A 26329-nucleotide genomic window follows, 5' to 3' on the forward strand; every position below is an offset into this window, starting at 1 on the left:
CAAATAATATCATTAATGTCACACACAAGTAAAATTTAGCTGAAGATCATTCAAAAGTGGCTGCAGCAGTATATAAACAGGAGACTTCCAGCAATGCAAGCTGTATTCAGAAGAGGTACCAAGGATATCATTGCTGATGTCAGACAGATCCTGGCTGAAAGCAGAGACTACCAGACTGATGTTTGCTTTATTGATTATGCAAAGGCATTCGACTGTGTGGATCATAACAAATCATGGATAACATTGTGAATAATGGGAATTCCAGAACAGGTGTGTGTCAGGGTTGTATCCTTTCACCATACCTATTCAATCTGTATGCTGAGCAATAATCCAAGAAGCTGTACGATATGAAGAACAGGACATCAGGATTGGAGGATGACTCACTAACAACCTGCGTTATGCAGATGACACAGCCTTGCTTGCTGAAAGTGGAGAGTACTTGAAACACTGATGAAGATCAAAGACCACAGCCTTCAGTGTGGATTACACCTCAGCATAAAGAAAACAAAAATCCTCACAACTGGACCAATAAACAACTTCATGATAATAACGGAGAAAAGATTGAGGTTGTCAAGGATTTCATTTTACTTGGATCCACAATCAACACCCATGGAAGCAGCAGTCAAGAAATCGAAAGACTCATTGTATTGGCAAATCTGCTGCAAAGGACCTCTTTAAAGTGTTGAAAAGCAAAGATGTCACCTTAAGGACTAAGGTATGCCTGACCCAAGCTATGGTGTTTTCAATCGCCTCATATGCATGTGAAAGCTGGACAATGAATAAAGAAGACCTAAGAAGAATTGACGCCTTTGGATTGCGGTTTTGGAGAAGAATATTGAATATACCATGGACTGCCAAAAGAACGAACAAATCTGTCTTGGAAGGAGTACAACCAGAATGCTCCTTAGAAGCAAGGATGGCGAGACTACATCTCAAATACTTTGGACATGTCATCAGGAGAAATCAGTCCCTGGAGAAGGACATCATGCTTGGTAAAGTAGAGGGTCAGTGAAAAAGAGGAGGACCCTCAATGAAATCGATTGACACAGTGGTTGCAACAATGGCCTTAAGCTAACAATGATTGTGAGGATGGCACAGGACTGGGCAGTGTTTCATTCTGTTGTACATGGGGTCGCTATGAGTTGGAACCAGTCCAATGGCACCTAACAACAACAAGGACATTTTTATAAATTAACTGTGGCCATGTTAAGTTTTGTCATCTGCAGATAAGTTTTACTTTGCTGATTTGCTGAAAATGTTTGACCAAAATATCTCAACAAAAAGATGGACTATATAGGATTTGGGAAAAGTACTGTGACTACACTGAACAAAACTTCCAGAACTCTATGTAAAAGCCGATAGGTTCACAGACTGCAGTTGATCCAGAATTATGTGGAACAGAAATTAACTACATAAGACTGAGTAAACTAAAAGATTACTATGGGTTTTATATGGGAATATTGCTGATGCTTTAAGGCCCTACTTTCTGGATAGAAAAAACCGTATTTCTTCCTTTCTCCCAAATTATCTTGTTAATGGGTTTATATATTGTCACTGTTGAATTAGAAGTCCCTGTCAGTAAACTTAGCAAAGCTGTAGATATCATAACCAGAAAAAGGTCTAACATTCGAGCTATGATTTGACAAAATAGAATAGCATTGGATTTCCTGTTAGTATCTAACAGAACAGTTTTTCCCTTAATAGATACATGTTGCTGTGTTTGTATTAATATGGAATCTGAGGTTTTGCAGAATGTACTTGCTGTTGAGGCAGATAAAAAGCAATTACTGATACCGCTTATGTATAAACGAACACCTCATGAGATTTGTTTCCTTGGTTCAAAGAGCTTAGGGTCATGGTTTCATTGGTTATTTCAGAGAATTGACCTAATATTATTAGTAGTGTTTCTCTTCTACTTCCTAGTTCGCTGTATGATGCCTGGGAGGTTAAAAACCAGATGGTTCCCAGCTACCATTTATTGAACATTTTTGATCAAAGATTCTGTAGCAAGATTACGATCCAAAGGAAGGAATGACAAAAGAGTTGTAATTCTCCTGGAATCCAGATTTCTGGCTTTCATGGAGGTTATGTTAACTCACAGATGACATCACCTTTGTGTTGGGTTTCCTTTTGAACTTCGAGTTTTAAGGGGGAAAAAAAAAACTGGTTCCTGAAGCCACTTTTGAGTCAAACAACGGTTAAGACCATTTTGCTCTGGATGTTGTGCTTTTTTTTTTTTTTTTAAGAATTCAGTTTGTTTTGGGAAACTGACTTCAAAAATTAGACTGAGTGTTATGTTAAGGTAAATCAATAACTAGCGTAATCAGTCTGCAAGACAATGTCGTATGAAACGTCTGTCTAATATTTGTAATCAAACCGTTACCTCCTTGCTATGCAGAAAATGGTGTATCTCAAAGAAACCAGGTTTTCAGAGGAGGCTGACCTCATGGCTCAGGCTCCGTTTTGTCTTAGTTTCCACTTCTGCTGCTGAGAAAGTGATCCATGACTATTAATAGGTAAATCAAGGAGGGGCAGCCTGCCCTCGGGAAAAACATTTAGTATATTTTCAGGAGATTAACCAAAGACCTCCAACAGGAGAGGTCCATCCTGTATTATCTTGCTAATCATGTATTCTCTAACGGACTGGGCCCTGAGGCATAAAGACAATAGCTAGGACAATTTTTTTTTTTTTTTAATAATTTTTATTGTGCTTTTAGTGAAAGTTCACAAATCAAGTCAGTCTGTCACATAAAAACTTACATACACCTTGCTACATACTCCCAATCAAACAAACACAAGTGCTCTCCCCCTAATGAAACAGCCCGCTCTCTCCCTCCACTCTCTCTTTTTGTGTCCATTTCACCAGCTTCTAACCCCTCTATCCTCTCACCTCCCCTCCAGGCAGGAGATGCCAACATAGTCTCAAGCGTCCACCTGATAGCTAGGACAATCTTGGAAAACATCTTTTAGGAAAACTTTCACATAAACAAATCATAAAACACAGCACAAAAGACCCACACACTTTCTACTCTTATTTAAAAAAGAGGAATAATAATAGTTACATCTATAAAATGGAGATAATAACTCAACCAATTTCATTTGGGTTGTTGTGCCTGGCTCATCATAATCTCTATATAAATGTCTATGATTACTTTCATTACTATTGAAAAATTAGTTGGAAAGTCAGGGAAGGGTGAGATTATGGAATGTTCTAAAAGCTAATAGAATTTCGAGACTATGTGAAAGGCTACTGGAGGTGGTTGTAGCTTTTTTAGTCAAGCGAACGTGCTATTGTTTTTTATGTTAACAAATATTGACTTTTAACACCAATCAGATATGCTGAGCGTTAATTAAAATTTTATTCAGATTTTGCTTAATTTTCATGTTATACTGACATTATTTCTATATTTAAAAGGGCCATGACAAAGCACACCAACGAAGACTCTATAAACCAGATCAGAGTCTTTTATTGTTTAATACTACTTGACTCTTTGGAATCAAAGTGGGAAAATTGTCCAAAGAGAAAAGCCAAGACAGCCAATATATACCAAAGTTATAGATGAAGGGAAAATGATGAGAGACAATCAGGCTATAGAAAGGTGAGATTACAGACTGAGAGACAGAATGAATTCAGGAAAGCAATCATGCATAAGAAAAGCATGTTTTAAAATTTAGAGGATGATAGGCATTTCAGAAATAAAGAATTTGAATGTTTGAAAACATCAAGGTATCAAATGCAAGTGAATAATGAGATTGGATTTCTTGTTCAAACAGATAGGGTAAGCACCAAACAACAATAATAATAAAAGGCAAAAGCAAACACATGTACAGCACAATATATTCATCATTTCATGTAAAAATTACCTCAGCCTGGCACGCCTCGTCCCTATCCCCTCTGTGAACCTAAAAAAAAAAAAAAAACAGTTGCTGTGGAATTGATTCTGACTCATGGAGACCCCATGTGTTTCAGAGTAGAACTGGGCTCCATAGATAGGGTTTTTGTGGCTGTGACCTTTTGCAAGCAGACTGCCAGATCTTTCTTCCAAGGAGCCTCTGGGTGGGTTCAACCATCAGGCTTCTGGTTAGTAGCCAAGTGCTTAACTGTTTGCACCACCTGGAGACCCCCTGTATACTTGTCAACAAAAGACTACAAATACTATGTTTCCCTTTGTCTTCCAAGAACATCGGCTTTATGCTAGAGTCTTACCCAGTTCTTGCTCCTAATCAGAATTACTATTTCGAGTTTCAAGTTGGGTAGGAGTGTCCTCCCACCAACAGTGCTCACCCCACAATCCCCACCACCTTCTTTGAGTGAAGTCCTAGACCTGTCAAGGGAGGGAGATGAATTGTCCTCTGGAAAAAGAAGAGGTGGAGGTCATTGGGAGAAAAGTGATGGAGGTCATTGTTTCTGAGAGGGTTTGGTCATGTATCAGAGGAATTGATTCTTCTCAAACTGGAAATGGTAACCCCAGCTCTCAATAGGCTCCTCTACCAGCCTAGCCCATCTCCATAAAAGGCATTTCTAGCCATTGACTTATTCCATCAGAAACCTGGCGTTCACCTTTTACCTCTTCTCTCTCTTGCCTTCACCCCAATTAATCATTAAGTCCTGTCCATTCTGCCACCAAAGCATATCTTAAATCTGTTCACTTCACTACATCTCCACTGGCACCACTAAGGCACCACAGGCCAATTTAACCTTTGTGTGAATTAGAAAAAGGAGCCCTTTTCCCTGAGCAGATTCTGGGGGTGGACTTGAGCCCCACTTGGTTGCTGGTGGACAGCACAATCTTCACAACCTGGCTTGCTGACCCTGGATTCTAGCCCAAGTCTTCCTGCACGATTGTAATCACGTCCATGTTCTCTCCAACACGTTCTCAATAAAACAGAGTGATTATTATTATTATTGTAGTGATTACATTTAAATTACTAATTTGATCACTTTACCCCCTACGTAAAACTCTTCCATGGATTTTTAGTGGTATTGGGATGAAATCATAAATTCTTACCTAGCCTGCAAGATTTTGTAGGATCTGGTTTCTAGTTCCCTCTTCATCCTCATTGGCACCATTTTCCTCTGGATCCTTTTAGCCACACTGGCCTTCTTTTGGTTCCTGAAACTTGCCAAACTTCCCCCAGCCCAAGAGACTTTTCCTGCAAAACTCTTCCCTGACTTGCTATTGTTTGTTGCTGTCGAGTAGGCTTCGACTCATGGCAACTTTATATATAACAGAAGGAAATGTTGCCTGGTCCCATGCCACCTTCATGATTGTGAGGATGTTTGGGTCAATTGTTGTGGCTATTGAGCCACTCAACTTCATTGAGGGTTTCCCATATTTTCACTGATCATCTCCTTTACCAAACATGATGTCCTTCCCTTGACACTTTGATTTTTAAGATTTTAAAGAGGTCTTCTGCAATAGATTTGCTCAACGAGATACGTCATTTGATTTCCTGACTGCTGCTTCCATGTGAGTGGGTCGTGGATCCAAGTAAAATGAAATCCTGGACAATTTCAATCTTCTCTACATTTATCATGATGTTGCTTATTGGTCCAATGTGAGGATTTTTATTTTCTTTATGTTGAAGTGTAATCTATACCAAAGGTTGTAGTCTTTGATCTTCATCAATAAGTGTTTCAAGTCCTCTTCACTTTCAGCCAGCAAAGTTGTGTCATCTACATATAACAGGTTGTTAATGAGGCTCCCACAAATCCTGATGCTGTGTTCTAAATATCTTTACCTCTAATATGTCGTGTGAGACTCACAAGGGTAGGAATCATGACTGACTTAGCCCAATGTCTTTCATTCATCTGAGTTACTATTCAACAAGTTTATAAAAAAAAAAAAAAAAGGCTTGTATATGCCAGGGACTACTCTAGGTGCCCATTACCAGTCTGTCAGTTTGTCATACTGTAGTGGGTTGTGTGTTACAATGATGCCGGAAGCTGTTGTCACCAGTATTTTAAATACCAGCAGGGTCACCATGGTAGACAGGTTTCAGTGGGGCTTCTAGAGCTCTTCTTAGTCTAGACTAAGATAGTCTAGGAAGAAAGGCCTGGTGATCTACTTCTGAAAGCCCTATGGATCTCAACAGAATATTGTCCAATATAGTGCAGGAAGATGAGCCCCCTAGGCTGGAAGACACTCAAAAAACACAGTGGCTGAACAAAGAACTTGAGTGTACAAATGATCATCAATATTGTTCAGGATGGGGCAATGTTTCTTTATGTTGTTTATAGGGTCACCATGAGTTGGAGCCAACTCACAGCAACTAACAACATAGTAGGTGCTGGGTATATAGAAGTAAATAAGGTGGATAAGGTCTCTGCTCTTATGGAGGAGATAAACAATGAATGAATGGGCAAGATGATTTCAGATAGTAACTGTAGCTTCTCAAGAGCAGGGATGTCTGTCCGCATTTTTCATTAATGACTCTCACGTGTATTTTTGGGATAAATGTAATTGCTAAACATAACCAAAGAGTCTATTTTGCTCACATGAAGTCTAAAACAGGTATTTCTAATGGCTGGCTGGCTCTTCTCCAAGTGGTAACTTAGGCTCCTTCTAACTTGTGACTCTGCCATCTTCAGCTATAGCCACAGCAGGGGAAAGAACATGGAAGATTGTGGGAGATTTATTTTTAGATGGCCTAAGCCTGAATGACCACAGATAGGAGAGTAGTCCCTGTGTGGTACCAACGGTACTGTGCTTGGGTGTTAATTAAAAAGTTGGAGGTTTGAGTTCCTCCAGAGGAGCCTCAGAAGAAAAGACTGAGATCTACTTCTGAAAAATCAGCCAATGAAAACCTTCTGGAGCACAGTTCTACTATGACACACATGGGGGTCTCCATGACTCGGAATTGACTCAGGGGCAACTGGTTTAGTAGCAAGAGAGACTGAGGAATGAAATGCATTTCTGTGCTGACGAAGAAGAGTAAACAGATTTGGTTATCAGCTAGCATCTTCAGCAGTTCCTGGCACAATACTGACATTATGAAGTAACAAAGATAAATTAGAAATGGAGCTTGTTCTCAAAAGGCTATCAGACCATAATAATCAATATTATGTCTGATCTAGTATATTGAAGTTCTAATTTTCAGAAATCTAGAGATAGACTTTAAAAATTATTTGTGGAGGTGAGGCCAAGATGGCGGAATAGACAGACGCTTCCATCGAGCCCGCTTTACAACAAAGACCCAAAAAGACAAGTGAAATGAATATATTTGTGACAAGCTGGGAGCCCTAAGCATCAAAGGCAAGCTTAGATAATGAACTGAGGGGCAGGGGAAGGAAGAGACTGTTCAGAAGCAGAGAGGAGTTACCAGACCTGAATCGCGGGGAGCTCTCAGGCACCATTCCCAGAGCGGCTGCCACAGTGGCAACAGCCGGCTGGTACTAGCGTTTGGCCGCAGTTTCCTCAGGGAGAGGCAGCTAGCCCCACAGGCCACTCACACATCTGGAACCTGAGGAGAAGGGCGATCTCGGCAAAAGCTAAGTACTTGTGTTTATTTTACCACGCTTCCCCCCCCCCCCACCACCAAGCCAGCTTCAGTGGCTGAATCCCTAGGCCTGAGATAGACCCTGGTGAGCACCTGGAGCCATCCTCCCAGACTTGGGGAAGGAAAAAATTTGCAACTAGGGGGAAAAGATAATTTGCTAGCTCCATTAACTGGGGGAGCTCAGGATGGAAGCGGCTCCTGTCCAGGCATAAACTGTCCATGGACCTCGAGCACATTTCCCTTCTGCATGGACCTGTGTGGGCCTATTTCATTTCAGCTCCAACCATTTCAGCTGTGCGGTAGAGAGGTGGGTGTTTGACGTTTGACATCGCTTTGCCTATTAAACAAGGCCCTCACCTACCCACATCAGGGACCTAAGGACTGGTGGCTCCACTTGGGTTGCCCAGTCACCCACGACAGGGGTCCAGGGATAACTGGTACCTCCCAGTCCTTACAACCAAAAACTTTGGGTGCCCATGGTCCCTCTGCAGAGCCCACCCACCAGCACGATCTAGGGAACAGAGACGTGTTTTCCTCAGAGACACTTGGGGGTCGGTTCTCAGCCCCCTGCCTTGTTCAGAGCATGACCCTCTGCTGCAATCAGATATGGGCATATACGCCAATCACCCCTGCCCCTCTAAGACTGTAGGACAGAGCCTGTACCACACACTGGATATCAGCTACCTGGAAACCTGAGCTGAATTCATACAAGAAAACTGAATGGACTCTTAGACTGATATACGTGATAACAGCTCTAGCCAGCTGGGGACAGGACACCAGAGCTCCAAAGGCAAAAATAATCAAGCTAGCTCACTCAAGCAACCCAAAGGGGTATAACAAAACAAAACAAAGCAAGCAGCTACGACACAGTAAGCAAGCATAAACTAATACAATCACTTATAGATGGCTCGGAGACAACAGTCAATATCAAGTCACATAAAGAAACAGACCATGATCACCTCAACAGGCTCTCAAAACAAAGAATCCAGGGATCTTTTAGATGAAAGTGCATTCCTGGAATTACCAGATGCAGAATACAAAAGTTTAATATACAGAACCCTTCAAGACATCAGGAAGGAAACAAGGCAATACGCAGAGCAAACCAAGGAACACACAGATAGAGCAACTGAAGAAATCAGAAAGATTATTCAGGAACATAATGAAAAGTTTAATAAGCTGGAAAAATCCATAGACAAACAGCAATCAGAAATTCAGAAGATTAACAATAAAATTACAGAATTAGATAACTCAGTAGAAAGTCAGAGGAGCAGAATTGAGCAACTAGAAGCTAGAATTTCTGAACTCAAACACAAATCACTTGGCACTAATATATTTGAAGAAAAATCAGATAAAAGATTTTTAAAAAATGAAGAAACCTTAAGAATCATGTGGGACTCTATCAAGAGAAATAACCTACGAGTGATTGGTGTACCAGAACGGAGGGAAAACAGAAAATACAGAGAAAATTGTTGAGGATTTGTTGGCAGAAAACTTCCCTGATATTGTGAAAGATGAGAAGATATCTATCCAAGACTTTCATCAAACTCCACATAAGGTAGATCTTAAGAGAAAGTCCCCAGACATATTATAATCAAGCTTGCCAAAACCAAAGATAAAGAGACAATTATAAGAGCAGCGAGGGATAAAAGAAAAGTCACCTACAAGGGAGAGCCAATAAGAATAAGCTCAAACTACTCAGCAGAAACCATGCAGGCAAGAAGGCAATGGGATGACATATTCAAAAAAATTGAAGGAAAAAATTGCCTGCCAAGAATCATATATCCATCAAAACTGTCTCTTAAATATGAAGGTGAAATGAAGACATTTCCAGATAAACACAAGTTGAGGGAATTCGTAAAAACCAAACCAAAACTACAAGAAATACTAAAGGGAGTTCTTCGGTTAGAAAATCAATAATATCAGGTATTGACCCAAGACTAGAACACTGGGCAGAGCAACCAGAACTCAACCCAGGCAGGGAAATCCAAAAAAAAAAAAAGACAAAGCAAGATTTGAAAAAAAAAAGCCCAACACAGGGTAACAGCGATGTTATTATGTAAAAGAAGACAACATTAAAATAATAAAGAGGGACTAAGAAATGTAATCATACACCTTCCATATGGAGAGGAAGATACAGTGATACAAAGAAATAAATATTAGTTATGAATTTAGAAAAATAGGGGTAAATAATAAGGTAACCACAAAGGAGACGAACTATCCTACTCATCAAAATAAAATACAAGGGAAAAGTACAGACTCAGCAGAAACAAAATCAACAACAACATATATGAGGAAAGGACAATATATAAAGAAAATCTACTCAGCACATAAAATTAAGTGGGAAAAAGAAACTGCCAACACACAAGAAAAAAACATCAAAATGATAGCACTAAATTCATACCTATCCATAATTACTCTGAATGTAAATGTACTAAATGCACCAATAAACAGACAGACAGTGGCAGAAAGGATTAACAAATAAGATCCTTCTATATGCTGCCTACAAGAGACACACCTTAGACTTAGAGACACAAACAAACTAAAACTCAAAGGATGGAAAAAAAATATATCAAGCAAACAACAATCAAAAAAGTGCAGGAGTGGCAATATTAATTTCTGACAAAATAGACTTTCAAGTTAAATCCATCAGAAAGGATAAGGAAGGACACTATATAATGATCAAAGGGACAATAAACCAAGAAGATATAGCCATATTAAATATTTATGCACCCAATGACAGGGCTGCAAGATACATAAAACAAACTCTACCAGCATTGAAAAGTGAGATAGACAGCTCCACAATAATAGTAGGAGACTTCAACACACCACTTTTGGTGAAGGACACGAAATCCAGAAAGAAGCTCAATAGACACGGAAGACCTAAATGCCACAATCAACCAACTTGACCTCGTAGACATATACAGAACACTTCACCCAACAGCAATCAAGTATCCTTTCTTTTCTAGTGCACATTGAACATTCTGTAGAATAGACCACATATTAGGTCATAAAGCAAGCCTTAGCAGAATCCAAAACATTGAAATATTTCAAAGCATCTTCTCTGACCATAAGGCCAGAAAAGTGGAAATCAATAACAGGAAAAGCAGGGAAAAGAAATCAAACACTTGGAAACTGAACAATGCCCTGCTCAAAAAAGACTGGATTATAGAAGACATTAAGGATGGAATAAAGAAATTCATAGACTCCAATGGAAATGAAAACCTTCCCTATCAGAACCTTTGGGACACAGCAAAAGTGGTGCTCAGAGGCCAATTATATCAATAAATGGACACATCCAAAAAGAAGAAAGGGCCAAAATCAAAGAACTATCCCTACAACTTGAACAAATAGAAAGAGAGAAACAAAAGAAACCCACAGGCACCAGAAGAAAACAAATAATAAAAATTAGAGCTGAACTAAAAAAAAAATAATAATAAATGAATCAAATAGAAAACAGAAAAGCAATTGAAAGAATTAACAAGACCAAAGGCTGGTGTTTTGAAAAGCTCACCAAAATCGATAAACCATTGGCCAAACTGACAATAGAAAAACAGGAGAGGAAGCAAATAACCTGAATAAGAAATTAAAAAAAAAAAAAAAAAGATGGGTGATATTACAACAGACCCAACTGAAATTAAAAGAATCATATCAGATAGATTACTCTGAAAAACTATACTCAAATTTGAAAACCTAGAAGAAATGGATGAATTCCTAGAAATACACTACCTACGTAAACTAACACAAACAGAGGTAGAACAACTAAATAGACCCATAACAAAAGAAGACATTGAAAAGGTTATCAAAAAACTCCCAACAAAAAAAAGCCCTGGTCCATATGGCTTCACTGCAGAATCCTACCAAACTTTCAGAGAAGAGTTAACACCACTACTAGTAAAGGTATTTCAGAGCATAAAAAAGGACAGAATACTACCAAACTCATTCTACGAAGCCACCATATCCCTGATACCAAAACCAAGTAAAGACACCACAAGAAAAGAAAATCATAGACCTACATCCCTCATGAATGTAGATGCAAAAATCCTCAACAAAATTCTAGCCCATAGAATTCAACAACATATCAAAAAAATAGTTCACCATGACCAAGTGGGATTCATACCAGGTATGCAGGGATGTTTCAACATTAGAAAAACAATTAATGTAATGCACCACATAAATAAAACAAAAGACAAGAATCACATGATTTTATGAATTGATGCAGAAAAGGCATTTGACAAAGTTCAACACCAATTCATGATAAAAACTCTCAGCAAAATAGGAATAGAAGGAAAATTCCTCAACATAATAAAGGGCATTTACACAAGCCAACAGCCAACATCACCCTAAATGGAGAGAGCCTGAAAACATTCCCATTGAGACCAGGAACCAGACAAGGATGCCCTTTATCACCACTCTTTTCAACATTGTGCTGGAAGCCCTAGCCAGAGCAATTGGGCTAGATAAAGAAATAAAGGGCATCCAGATTGGCAAGGAAGAAGTAAAACCATCTCTATTTGCAGATGACATGATCTTATACACAGAAAACCCTAAGGAATCCTCCAGAAAACTACTGAAACTAATAGAAGAGTTCAGCAGAGTATTGGGATACAAGATAAATATACAAAAATCAGTTGGATTCCTCTATACCAACAAAAAGAACATCGAAGAGGAAATCACCAAATCAATGCCATTTACAGAAGCCCCCAAGCAAATAAAATATTTAGGAATAAATCTTACCAGCGATGGAGAAGACTTATACAAAGAAAACTACAGTACACTTCTGCAAGAAACCAAGAGAGACTTACATAAGTGGAAGAACATACCTTGCTCATGGATACAAAGACTTAACATTATCAAAATGTGTATTCTACCAAAAGCAATCTATACATTTAATGCAATTCTGATCCATATCCCAAGGACATTCTTTAATGAGATGGAGAAACAATTCACCAATTTCATATGGAAGCGAAAGAGGCCCAGGATAAATAAGGCACTACTGAAAAAGAAGAACAAAGTGGGAGGCCTTACTTTACCTGATTTTAGAACCTATTATACCGCCACAGTAGTCAAAACAGCGTGGTAGTGGTACAACAACAGATACATGGACCAATGGAACAGAATTAAGAATCCAGACATAAATGCATCCACATATGAGCAGTTGATATTTGACAAAGGCCCCAAAACAGTTAAATGGGGAAAAGACAGTCTTTTGAACAAATGGTGCTGGCATAACTGGATATGCATCTGCAAAAAAATGAAAAAAGACCCATACCTCACTCCATGTACAAAAACGAGCTCAAAATGGATCAAAGACCTAAATAGAAAATCTAAAACGATAAAGATCATGGAAGAAAAAATAGGGACAACGTTAGGAGCCCTAATACATGGCATAAACAGTATACAAAACATCAAAAAGAACACAGAAGAAAAACTAGATAACTGGGAGCTCCTAAAAATCAAACACCTATGTTCATCCAAAGACTTCACCAAAAGAGTACAAAGACTACCTACAGACTGGGAAAAAGTTTTTAGCTATGACATTTCAGATCAGCGCCTGATCTCTAAAATCTACATGATACTGCAAAAACTCAACTGCAAAAAGACAGATAACCCAATTAAAAAATGGGCAAAAGATATGAATAGACACTTCACTGAAGAAGACATTCAGATAGCTAACAGATATATGAGGAAATGTTCACGATCATTAGCCATTAGAGAAATACAAATCAAAACTACAATGAGATTTCATCTCACTCCAACAAGGCTGGCATTCATCCAAAAAACCCGAAATAATAAAGTTGGAGAGGCTGTGGAGAGACTGGAACACTTCTACACGGCTGGTGGGAATGTCAAATGGTACAACCACTTTGGAAATTGATTTGGCACTTCCTTAAAAAATTAGAAATAGAACTGCCATACGATCCAGCAATCCCACTCCTTCTAATACATCCTAGAGAAATAAGAGCCTTTACACGAACAGATACATGCACACCCATGTTTATTGCAGCACTGTTTACAGCAGCAAAAACATGGAAGCAACCACGGTGCCCATCAATGGATGAATGGATAAATAAATTATGGTATATTCACACAATGAAATACTACCCCCCCCAAAAAACCCAGTGCCGTCAAGTCAATTCTGACTTATAGCGACCCTATAGGACAGAGTAGAACTCCCCATAGAGTTTCCAAAGAGCGCCTGGTGGATTCGAACTGCCGACTCTTTGGTTGGCAGCCATAGCACTTAACCACTACGCCACCTAATGGAATACTATGCATCTATAAAGAACAGTAAGGAATCTGTGAAACATTTCATAACGTGGAGGAATCTGGAAGGCTTTATGCTGAGTGAAATTAGTCAGTTGCAAAAGGACAAATATTGTATAAGACCACTATTATAAGAACTTGAGAAATAGTTTAAACTGAGAAGAAAACATTCTTTTGTGGTTACGAGATGGGGGAGGGAGGGAGGGTGGGACAGGGGTACTCACTAACTAGATAGTAGATAAGAACTACTTCAGGTGAAGGGAAAGGCAGCACGCAATACAGGGGAGGTCAGCACAATCGGACTAAACCAAAAGCAAAGAAGTTTCCTGAATAATCTGAATGCTTCGAAGGCCAGCGTAGCAGGGGCAGGGGTCTGGGGACCACGGTTTCAGGGGACATCTAAGTCAATTGGTATAATAGAATCTATTAAGAAAACATTCTGCATCCCACTTTGAAGAGTGGCATCTGGGGTCCTAAACGCCAGCAAGCAGCCATCTAAGATGTATCAATTGGTCTCAACCCACCTGGATCAAAGGAGAATGAAGAACACCAAGGACACAAGGTGATTATGAGCCCAACAGACAGAAAGGGCCACATGAACCAGCGACTACATCATCCTGAGGCCAGAAGAACTAGATGGTGCCTGGCTACAACCGATGACTGCCCTGACAGGGAAAACAACAGAGAACCCCTGAGGGAGCAAGAGAGCAGTGTGATGCAGACCCCAAATTCTCATAAGATCAGACTAAACGGTCTGAGACTGGAAGGGCCCCGGTGGTCATGGCCCCCAGATCTTCTGTTGGCCCAGGACAGGAACCGTTCCCAAATCCAACTCTTCAGACATGGATTGGACTGGACAATGGGTTGGAGAGGGATGCTGGTGCGGAGTGAGCTTCCTGGATCAGGTAAACACTTGAGACTATGTTGGCATCTTCTGCCTGGAGGGGAGATGAGAGGGTGGAGGGGGTTAGAAGCTGGCGAAATAGACAGGAAAAGAGAGAGTGGAGGGAGAGAGCGGGCTGTCTCATTTAAAAAAAAAAAAAAATTTTTTTTCTAGCAAGGCGTATATGGGTTTTTGTGTGAGAGACTGACTTGATTTGTAAACTTTCACTTAAAGCAGAATAAAAATTATTTAAAAAAAAAAAAAAGAGGACTAGGATGGGATGGTAACACCCTCACCAGGTTGCATCCCTGATCCAACGTAGAAGGAGTTTCCCTGTGGTGTCGCTTGTAGCTTTTATCTTACAAGAGATAAAAGGAAAGGCAAACAAGCAGAGAGCGGGGGACCTCATAACATCATGAAACCAGTGCCTGGAGCAGAGCTTGTCCTTTGGATCCGGGGTCCGTGTGCAGAGAAGCTCCTAGTCCAGGGGAAGATTGTTGAGAAGGCTGACAGAGAGAAAAAGCATTCCCTGATGCTGACACCCTGAATTTAGCCTACCTTAAACTTCTCTTCGTTAAAGCCAAAAAAAAAAAAAAATTATTCGTGGCTTGTTGTTTTTCATGTTTCATCTTTAAACGTCCATAGTTGTCAAGGTCTGTATAAACCTCTTTTGGAAGACATTTAAATATAAATATTGTAATTTACTTCCAAACTTCTAAAATACATTTCACATATTGGTATTACTTGCATAGCTATTTATTGGTCCTCTTTTACTTATATTTAATGTCAAATCAGTAAAGAAATCACGATTTTATGCTTTCTGATTTTATGCTTTTCATGATCATCTCTCCTATTCTACAGATGAAGCTGGCAGGCTAACTGATATGCTCAAAATCACGCTGCTAGGATGTGGTAGATTCAGGGCTAAAATCATTGCTTTTTCCACTGTGCTTCCCTCCTAACTTGATGGTACAATTGGAATTGGCTTTTATACGTGTTTTCTAATTGATATAAATATTAGCTCCATTTTGCTTTCTGTTGATTTGCTATTTGTAAATATATTTATATGTGTTATTCCTTAACAAAACTAATCAATCCATGGATTTGCTTTTCAGGACAGGCAAGTTTTAAAAACCGATTTGTCCACTTCATCTAATTCGGGGTCACCTTCAAGTTTTCTTTTTTATGTCCCATGGTTTTTAGCCTGTCCCAACTCTTGTCATTTCACAGCCTCTCCATTCTTGGGTTTGGATGGTTGCATCAGGAGCAAGTCCATAGTCAAGGCAATCAAACCAACCGAATAAGGAACCCTGTGTGGATGAAGTCACACAGCAACCTGGAACTTGGTAAGAACAGATTTCAGCTTCTCATCGAAGACTTGCCCCTAAATCACCATGTAAGTCGTCTGCATACATTTTTATGGTATTCTTTATAATTTTCACCTCAGGAAGAAACACGAAACACGGTAGAAATTTGAATTCCTTTTTGGTACCAAGCATACCAATGGGCACATTTGTGTGTGCGTGTATGTATACAACTAAAGAAAGACATAAATCTTTATTTGTATATCTGTTTGTATTTAAATCTCTTCCATTCTGAAAATGCTTTTGATTTCTTGGACTGAATCTCAGTATTAAAGGTACAGAAACACTCTAAGGGACCTTATCAATCATTTACGTTTGCTTAACTTCAGACGCAATTCAGAAGGACCTGAAATCTGGAGTTTAAAGGTTTATTCTACAAGATAGAAAAGTGAAACAGTCCTGAATCTTTGCGAATTGGTTTTAGTTTACTCTAAGAGAGAATCCGCCCTAAGGCAGTCGGAGGGGCATTGTCCTGGACAGCAGTTTCACGCACTTGCAAACGGAATTTAGAGTCGAGCATTTGGAAACACAGTGGGGCTCAGAACGGACGAAACTGGCGTTTCTGTGACTCCCGTAGGGAAAGGGGCTGCACTCCGACCAACTCCAGAGTCAGCGACGCCGGTGCAGCAGGGAAAGCAGCTCTGCTAACTCCGCAAAAGCAGAGGTGCGGGGGGTTCCCATCCCCGCAGAGTCGCTGGGAGGAGCCCGAATCGCCCGCCGCGGCGCCGCAGGACACCCGCCACGCCCCACGCCGCCCTGCGGGCGAACGCGGGAGACGGCGCGGCCCCATTGGGCCGCCGTAGCGCTGAGGCTCGGGCCGCTCCTCCGCGCCGTCCTCCGCCCCCAGCCTCCCGGCGCCGCGGCAGCTCTGGCCTGGCAGCGCCACCGCCGCTGTCGCTTCCTCCTCTGTAGCCGTTCGGCCGCTGCGTGACGCGTCGTTTCCTCCCAACATGGCGGCCGGGGCAGGTCGGCGGTGATGGAGGCCAGTCCGCGGCCGCGGCGGGTGCTGATCCCCACAGTAGCCACGGCAGCCCTGCCGTCGCCGGGCCTCTGAGCCCTCGCCACTGTCACCGCCTCGGCCCTCGGTCCCCGGCTGACAGCCGCCGGGTCCGGGTCCCTTGCCGCTGCCGGGCCGTGGGACGTGTGAGGGGGGCGGCTGGGAAGCGCCCACCGGGCCGGGAGAAGCGGAGTCCCCTCGGGGCGCGGGCCTCTCGGGGGACGGCGCAGACTTGGCCCGCACGGCGGCTGGCCCCGCTCCCCCGCCCCTTCCTGATCCTGTCTCTGCCCTCCACGCCTCTCCCCCACCTCCGCCCTCCTTTCTCTCTTCCCTTCCTCCTCCTCGTTCTCCTTCTCCTCCTCTCCGGCCGCTGGGAGCCGCGGGTCGGACTAGCCGCCGCCGCCTTCTCTGCGTCCATGTATGAGGGGAAGAAGACGAAGAACATGTTCCTGACCCGGGCGCTGGAGAAGATTTTGGCCGACAAGGAAGTGAAGAAGGCGCATCACTCCCAACTGCGCAAAGCGTGCGAGGTGGCCTTAGGTGAGCGGCGAGGAGGCCCCGGGACTGGGGGCGGGGGGGGGGCGGGTGGGGCGGCTGGCGTGGCGACCCCCGCAGAAGGTGGAGTCGACCCGGGAGCTCGGCCGGGGCCCGCGCTGACATCAGGGAGCCCTCGCGAAGCTCTCTGCTGCCTGGTTGGAGTTGACAGTAACTCGGCTGGATGTGGGGCAGAGGCAGGGTGGCTGGGCTCGGGGGACGCGGCAGGTTCAGGCGCCCGGGTTCCAGGGAGCCGCTCGAGTGTATGACAGGATTTTGTTGGTGAACGGTGCGGTGCGGACGGAATGCCGCCCTTTGTGATGGAGCACAGATGAGCTGTTGTTGATTAGCTTGGAAATTGAAGTGGAGCTGATATGTTAAGATCGGGTACGTGGGAAGGATTCTGCATCGTAATTACGATAACTTTATCGTTCAGCGTGTTACTTTGGGAAGATAGACTGAAGTTGTTCCCTTGCTGACAGCCTGAGAAGGGGTTTTGCAAGAGGTGCAGCTCGTTCTGACATCTCTCCGCCTCCGCCACAGGAAAAACAGTAATGTTGTATATGACTGGGCTGACCTGGAAGAACAAGACCAGAGGTTAAGGGGTGGGGGTGGCGGTGTAAGAGCAGGGAGTGAAAGGACCTTTAGATAAGCTGACTTTAGGTGACAAGAGAAGGGAGGGGTTGAAATGAGAAAAATGAAAAAGACAATGACACACACCAGCCACATGTCTGGACAGTGGCAGCTGCTTTCAAGCTTGAATTGTAATTTATAGTTCAAACGGAAGAGATCTAGTGTAATAAAGCCTGTAACAGGGTAAATCTAAACAATACCTATAGGGAGGACATGCAGATAAGGCACTGTTAAAAGGCGGAACACTTATAGATCTGTTGCATCCATCAAAGATGAAATCGTTTAAGGAGACACCAGGACAGTTAGCAGAGATGAATTCTAATGCTTAGACATTATTTTATAGCGCTGGAAATAGACTAGGTCAAATTAATGAGAAAATGAAGCTTCTTAAATGGGATGACAGGCTTTGGAAAACAGCGTTTTTTTTTTTTTTTTTCTTCCAATTGTGCTTTAAGTGAAAGTTTACAATTTAAGTCAGTTTCTCATACAAAAACTTACACACGTGTTGTTATGTGACCCTAGTTGCTCTCCCTAGGATATGATGGCACACTCCTCCTCTCCACTCTCTATTTCCCCTGTCCATTGAGTCCACTCCTGTCCCCTTCTGCCTTCTCATCTCTCCTCCTGACAAGAGCTGCCCATTTAGTCTCCTGTATCTACTTGAGCCAAGCAAGAAGCACACTCTTTACCAGTATCATTTTATGTCTTACAGTCCAGTCTAATCTTTGCCTGAAAAGTTGGCTTACGGAATGGTTTTAGTCCTGGGCCAACAGAGAGTCCGGGGGCCACGTCCTCAGGGATCCCTGGCTTCTGGAATGGTTTTAGCTCTGGCTTAACAGAGAGTCTGGGGGCCGCATCTTCAGGGATCTCTCCAGTCTCAGACCATCAAGTCAGGTCTTTTTACTGGAATTTGAGTTTTGCACCCCACTTTTCTTTTGCTCTATCAGGGACTCTCTGTTGTGTTCTCTGTCAGGGCGGTCATTTGGTGGTAGCCGGGCACCATCTAGTTCTTAGAGTGTCAGGTGGTTTATGGAGTCTCTAGTTTATGTGGCCCTTTCTGTCTCTTGGGCACATATTTTCCTCATGCCCTTGATGTTCTTCATTTTCCTTGCTCCAGGTGGGTTGGGACCAATTGATGAACCTTAGATGGCTGCTTGCTAGCTTTTAAGACCTCAGACGCCACCCACCAAAGTGGGATGCAGAACATTTTCTTAATAATCTTTGTTATGCCAGTTGACCTAGATGTCCCTTGAAACCATGGTCCCCAGACCCCGCCCCTGCCACTCTGTCCCTCAGAGTGGAAAACAGCATTCTTAAGGGTGGGGCAGGGTGGCATCCAGAATAATTTCAATTTATGCTAAAGTAGAGAGTCAGGATTGTTTAAAAGCAGTTTTTCCTTTTAATTATAAGAATAAATTGAAGACTACAAGTTAACTTGCTATAATATACTATATTGTTTGTTTTCTTCTTTTTTAGATCCCTAAAATTGGTGATATTAAAAAATATTGTTGAAGACCTTTCATCTTCAAATTTTTGACTCTGTAGTATAGTGGCCTTAAGTTTAGCTTTCCGCCCCATCATGGATCGGAAGTTCACCTTTGACTTGTTTTGTAGCTAACAAAAGGTGGTTCCAGATGTGCGAGAAAACAGTTGTACAGTGGTAAAAATTGAATTTATATCTGGGTCCTGAAAGGGGTAATTATTAAATTATTAATTATTAAATTGGGGTGAGCTGAGGGAGGGAGTGATTTTAGGATTTTTAAAAATATTGCTATACAGTGTAGGTTTATGAATAACTTGCAGGTTTAAAAACTTGAGGTTAAAACTAAAGTTTTAGTTTGTGAGTTTATTTTTTCCATGTTAGAAAATACTCTTCATATACTAAATTGTAAGTATCTGACTAAATTACCATAGTATGTTGTGTGTGTGTGTATATATATGTATTTTTTTCCCCTCCCTGAAATGATAATGTAAGTAAGTGTGTTTGAAGAGAGAGCTCCCTGGATTGAGAACCTGGGATCTTGAGTTTTAATCCCAGTTTCAATGCATTGCAATATTGACAGTTCTCTGGGCAATTCTTCCTCTGTGTAATGAGGATTGAATTTAATGATCGTAAGGTCACATTCCGTCTGATGTGCCACAAATGTGAATGCACTGCTAACTGTTGCATTACAAATATTCCTGCCGCTTCTTCTTGGCACATTTAGAAGGCCTGTAGCTTGGTCCGTGCCGGCCCTAAACATAGGAACCACTTGGTAGTGTGTGTGCCAGCTATACCAGGATAATCTTTCACATTTTACCAGTTTTTGCTTTTTTGCCACTCTCGTATAGTTAATTTGAGGAATGTGGCCTACCCAGCACTAGCATACTCTCTTTCTTTGAGATGCATAAGGTGTTTTCTCTTGTAATTTCATAAAAATCATTACATTTAGCTTCCTATAAAGCAAAACTTAATTGACGAGCCTCGCAGTAGCTAATCCATGGTGAACTTTAATTCCTCCTTTACAGTAATCCATCTATGTTATCACTCAAACATAGGTTGATGGAGATAAATTAATTCATCTTTGCAGAAAGTATATTGTCTTACGGTAAACAGTAAGCTCATATCCCCAAATATGTGTTGTCTCTGGAAACTATTATAAAAAACCCATTGCTGTAGAGCCAATTTTGACTCATAGCCACCCTACAGGACAAAGTAGAACTACTCCATAGAGTTTCCAAGGAGCTCCTGGTGGATCTGAACTGCTGACTTTTTGGTTAGCAGACGTAGCTCTTAACCACTAAGCCACCAGTGTTTACAGAAACTGTTACAGACTTACTCTTCACTCTTGAGACCTGAGCTAGGCCTCCTTTGGTCTCTTGATAAACCTGTGTGGTCATCAAGCAGGATGGGAAAGTGAACTGGAATAGCCTGGTTTTGTTCATCCCTATTTTATTGGTTGTGAGTGGATGACGGTTGGATGGTGGTGGTATATATACCAGCCTGCGTTCATTCCCCCCTCAAATATTTATTGAGCACCTTCCATGGAGCTGAAGGGAGATGGACAGTAAACGAGAAAACATCTGGTATGTCAGACTTTTGTTTTTATTTTTAAATCATCTTGCTGGTGTGTGAGTAGAAGTCAGAACATTGGTATTTAAAATTAATTCAGCCATCTTTTAACATAATGGCCAGTTAGGAATAGGTTTTATAAATACTTGTGATGTTACAGTTCATCCAGTATTAATGATAAAACTATGAACTATATTTTTTATTAAAGTATAACTTTTAGGAAACTAGATTGGGGAGATTTTACTTTATTAAAACAAAATCCTTTCTCAAAGACATTATATAAAGGATCTTTATTTTCCTAAAAAGAAAAAAGTAATGAAACCTTTAGGGGATGTACAGTTATTTAAAACTTTTATTAAATTACCTTATATTTTGAAGTAAAGAATGGTTTGTTTGTTTTCTTAAAGACACCTACATATCTACCTTGTTCCTGCATGTGACACCCACAGAACAGCTCCAGGTTGCCCTCTCATGGTACCTGCCCAGCTACAGCTTTACAGTGAACATTGAGCTTTGCAGAGCGGGGGAGCCTCGGCTACCCTAGCTTAGTCTGATCCACTCCTGCTCTCTAGAATCCTGAATTAAAAATAGTTTGGCCATCTGCTGGCAGATGAGACAACAGCTGAGCTATTTTTAGTTTCAAAAGAATTTAGGATTGTTTCGGGATTGGGCTTAAAGGTAGCATTGTTTGCCTCTTGCGGAGGGTGCAATTGGGCCATATTCTAATCAGACCTCTTAAGTTTCAGGAGTTTCTTTGATGTTAGGGCTATGACTAGTTCTACTTCCCTGTTTCTGACACCAGATGTCAATGAAGATACTCTGTTAAATGTTAGGATGAGAGAGTTCAAGGTTGAAAACTGGCATGGGTATAGAATAGGAATGAAAAGGATAACCAGAATGTTTTAGAGACCAGGGAAGCATATGGAGGCAGTGGGTTCCCTGCAATGGTTTGGGAGAATGACAGAGAAAGGGAGGAATTGTTAGGGAAGTAATTTCTGCCTGAGACAGGGTGTGAATTTATGTTGGTAATCATGTTCTAAAACAATTCTGCTGATTTAGTTTCCTTCTACTGTAAGAGTTTGTTACCTGTAATTATAGTCTCCCCCAGAAGTGTCAATATAGTATTTCAACTCTGAATTTGCACAGCTTGCCTCCTTCTGATCCTCCATGGTTGGTGTTAGCTGCTTTTGAATCACCCCTGATTCATGGTGACCCCATACACAACAGGATCTTACAGTTGTGATCTATAAGGTTACTCCCCCAAATGGTTTTCATTGGCCGGTTTTTTGTATGTAAATCATTAGACTTTTCTTACTGGTCTGTTTTAGTCTGGAAGCTTCCTTGAAACCTGTTCAGCATCATAGCAACATGCAAAGCCTCTACTGATGGACTAGTGGTGGCTGTGTTTGAGCTGCGTTGGTCTGGAACTGAACCCCAGTCTCCTCAAATGAAGACGAAAATTCTACCACTCAACCAACCACCACTGCCCCCTTCTGGCTCCCTGGCCCTACCTGGTTGGTGTTGTAAAACCAGGGATGAAATTACTTGATTGCATTTGGCCCTGGTTTAATACTACTTGTGGCAAACTTCATTAATTTTTGTCACTTTCTCTACCATTTTCTTTACTTATGGAAAATGACTTACCTCCAAATGCCCTGCAGACAGTAAACATTTTAGTTATAATTTAAATCCATTGCAAGTCTCTTTTTCAGCCTTCCTTAATGCCTAAGGTAAAAGGTGTTTCCAGTCAGACAGTTTCCTTGAATTTTTGCGATGGCTGGGAGAGAAGAGTGTGATGAATGAAATGATGGAAGGAAAGATTATGTTTGTGTTTGTTCTTTTCTCTCAGGTTTCAAGTTAGGTTTAAGAACCTCTACTCCAGGGAAGGAATCAACTCTACACAGAGTACAAGTTCTTAGAGAAGTGCTTAAAAAAAAGTTTTGGGAATCTGTGTATCTCTATTTGGGAGATTTACAGTGCACATTAACAGAGTTGAGATTCAGAAAAGTCCTTTAGGAAAGAAACCTGCTTAATTTTATTTCATGACATTTTTCCTAAATTTATTTGACCTTTTTTCTGTTAGTGCAGTTAATACTACTAGGGAACGTTGTTCCTTGGAACTTGGAAAGAAGGACAAAATAGATCCAATAGCCCTAACTCACTGGTGGGCTTTTTCTCCATAAGACTCATGTTTTGGAAAAACAGGAGTCCTGTTGACAGTGTAGGAAAAGAGAGGAAAATCAGAAATAGGAATAGTTGGAATGAGTGGTATCAAGATGGAAGGACTATTTGCTGACTAGCTCTTTCCTACCCACCTAGTGGCAGGCAACTAGTTTGCTCTCTTGGTAAAATTGAACTTGTAGCAAAACCTCTGTTGGTAATTGATTTTTTTCAAAGCAGAATAAAAATGCATTGTGAGCGGGAAATGATTTGGGGAAATATTTGTCATAAAACCGTTCACAAAATGAAAGAGGACTATTTGAAACACAAAAAATACATGAATAAATTACTGTTGCCGTGAAAAACTAGGGTACATTCTACATTGAGATATTTGTTGAATGCCCAGTTTTTGTGCTGTACCAGTACTGGGCATGCAGCAGTGAACCAAGCACGTCTTTGCTTTCATGGAGCTTACATGCTAGTGGGATAAGGTGGGCAGTAAAAAACTAATATATTTCATATTATCAGGTTGTTATTATCTGAAGAAATACTTATGAAGGGTAAAGGAATAGAGAATGACGGGAGTGTTACTTTAGATAGGGTTCTCAGCAAAGCCTTCGCTGTTGAGGTGGAATTTGAGCAGAGAAGTGACAAGTGAGAGATTCAACCTTTTAAATACCTAGATGGAAGAGGGAAGAGCAAAACAGGTGTGTGCTTGTTGTAGAGAGGCTTATGTGGCTGGACCAGAGTCAGAGGAGGGATGGGAGGAGAGGAGAGCAGATTGGGATTTTTTTTTAAGTGTGATGGAAGGCACTGGAGATTTTTGAGCAGGGGAGTGACATAAGCAGGTTTACATTTTAAAAAGCTTGCTTTGGCCAGCGATGATGGTGACTTAGACTAGGCTGGTGGTGGTGGAGGGGTTGAGAATTGGTTGTATTCGAAATACATTCTGAAGGAGTCCACCGGATTGGCTGATGGATTGGTTGTATGACAAAGAGGATGACCTCCTATCTTTTTTAGCCAGAGCTTCGAGATGGTTGTACATTGCATTCACTGTGATGGGGCATACCTGGAGGAAGCAACCTTTGGGAAACAGATTTATTTATTGAAATAATTTTAGTCCTACCGTTTAGATGTACTTTAGCACTTGCCTAATGATAGAATATTTTCTACTGAAAATATTTCTGGCCAAAAGGTCAGCATTTTGAATCCATCAGCTGCTCCTTGGAAACCCAGTGGGATAGTTCTACCCTGTCCTATAGGGGTTGCTATGAGTCAGAATTGACTTAATGGCAGTGGGTTCGGGGTTTTTTGTTTTTTGTTTTCTGATATTTTTTCTCTTTCTCAGGCTGTATTTTGAGTACTTATAACATAAAACCCATAGTTCTGATATCTTTACAAGTATGTTACTTGTGATTTGCTTTCTAATTATCTGTAAAAACCTGTTGCTGTAAAGTCAGTTCCAATGCATGGCAACCCCATGTGTTACAGAGTAGAACTGCTCTGGAGAGTTTTCTTGGCTATAATCTTTATGGAAGCAGATCACTAGGCCTTTCTTTCACGGCACCGCTGGGTACATTTGAACCACCAACCTTTAGGTTATCAGCTGATTGCAAACTGCTTGCGCCACCCAGGCACCCATCTCTTTATGTGTAAGTAGTTCTGATATGTATTTTAGATCTGTACCTAATCAAAGGGACCTTATTTTATATTGCAGCAAGAAAGAGCAGAGGAACCCTGGTGGTGCGGTGGTTAAGTGCTCAGCTGCTACTAAAAGGTCAGCAGTTTGAGGCAATCCTCTTAAAGATTACAGCTTTGGAAACCCTGTGGGGCAGTTCTGCTCTGACCTGTAGGGTTGCTGTGAATCTGAATCAGCTCAGTGACAAAGGGTTTGATTTTGTTTTGTTTAAGAAAGAGTCACCGTTAAAGTCAAGGTTACATCCCTGTCTTCCTTCTTCTCAGTAACGTTCATTTTTTTCTAGGCTTTGCTCTAACACACACACACACACACACACACACACACACACACACACGGACAGATGTCATCCCATTGTCATTTCTTGTCCATTATTCAAACCCAGTTTGAGTTCCTTTTATCCTGATTTTTCAGATGGACTTTGTTTTCTTTATTTGAGCTTCCATTTTTTTTTTTTTTAATCATATTTATGTTTACACAGTGCTCCTCTCTGGTTATTTCATAAATCTGGAAAGCAGTTATTCTCAGGCTTTAGTGTACATTAGAGTCTCTTGAAAAACTTCTTAAAAAAAAAAAAAATAGAAGCCTGGACCCAAGTATTTAAAAGTTGGTGTTCTACTTTTGATATTTTTGTTTTCCTGAGATCTAGGCTTGACATAAATAAATTCGTCTATTATCTTCTTAGAAAACTCTGTGAGGCAGTTAATTTTTTTTAATGATTTTTTTTTGTGTTTAAAGCAAAAATTGAGGCATTTAATTTTTCAGTTTCAACTTTGTGTTCAAAAACACATACAGAGAAGCTATACTTAATCATCTGCTTAACAACGTTTTATCTATCTAGGATTTCACTAACAGGAGATAATCAATAAAAAATATAAATAGCCAAAGTAAGTATTATGAAGGCCAAGTCCTTTATTGAGTCCCTATGGCCTTTTGAATGTTTGCTTACTTTTAATTACACATAATTCCAATAAATTTGGCAATTTAGTTTTTATATAAATCTTTTTTCTCAGATAAACCATTTTCAAAAGCAAAACAGGGAATAAAATCACCTACAATGCTATAACCGTTGTTAACTTTTTAAAACAACTTTATTGAGGTATAATTTACATACTGTAAAATTTACACATTTTAAATATATACAATTATTACTTTTTTTTTTTTGGTAAATTTACTGAGTTGTGCAGTCATCTCCATAATCCAATTTTAGAACATTTTCATCCCTCATTGAGTTTGTTAGAACTCA

General features: G+C 40.9%; 1 protein-coding gene across 1 annotated transcript in view; it reads left to right on the forward strand.

Moving 5' to 3' along the window:
* Positions 1-17219: 17219 nt before the first annotated feature.
* Positions 17220-26329, forward strand: part of ARFGEF1 (ADP ribosylation factor guanine nucleotide exchange factor 1) — a 170310-nt gene continuing 161200 nt past the window's right edge. The window contains exon 1 of the mRNA XM_049853515.1: positions 17220-17548. Coding sequence (XP_049709472.1) covers positions 17425-17548 — 124 coding nt within the window. The 5' untranslated portion in view covers positions 17220-17424. The remainder of the gene's footprint in view (positions 17549-26329) is intronic.

The sequence above is a fragment of the Elephas maximus genome, chromosome 15 (assembly GCF_024166365.1).
Source record: "Elephas maximus indicus isolate mEleMax1 chromosome 15, mEleMax1 primary haplotype, whole genome shotgun sequence".
NCBI lineage: Eukaryota > Metazoa > Chordata > Mammalia > Proboscidea > Elephantidae > Elephas > Elephas maximus.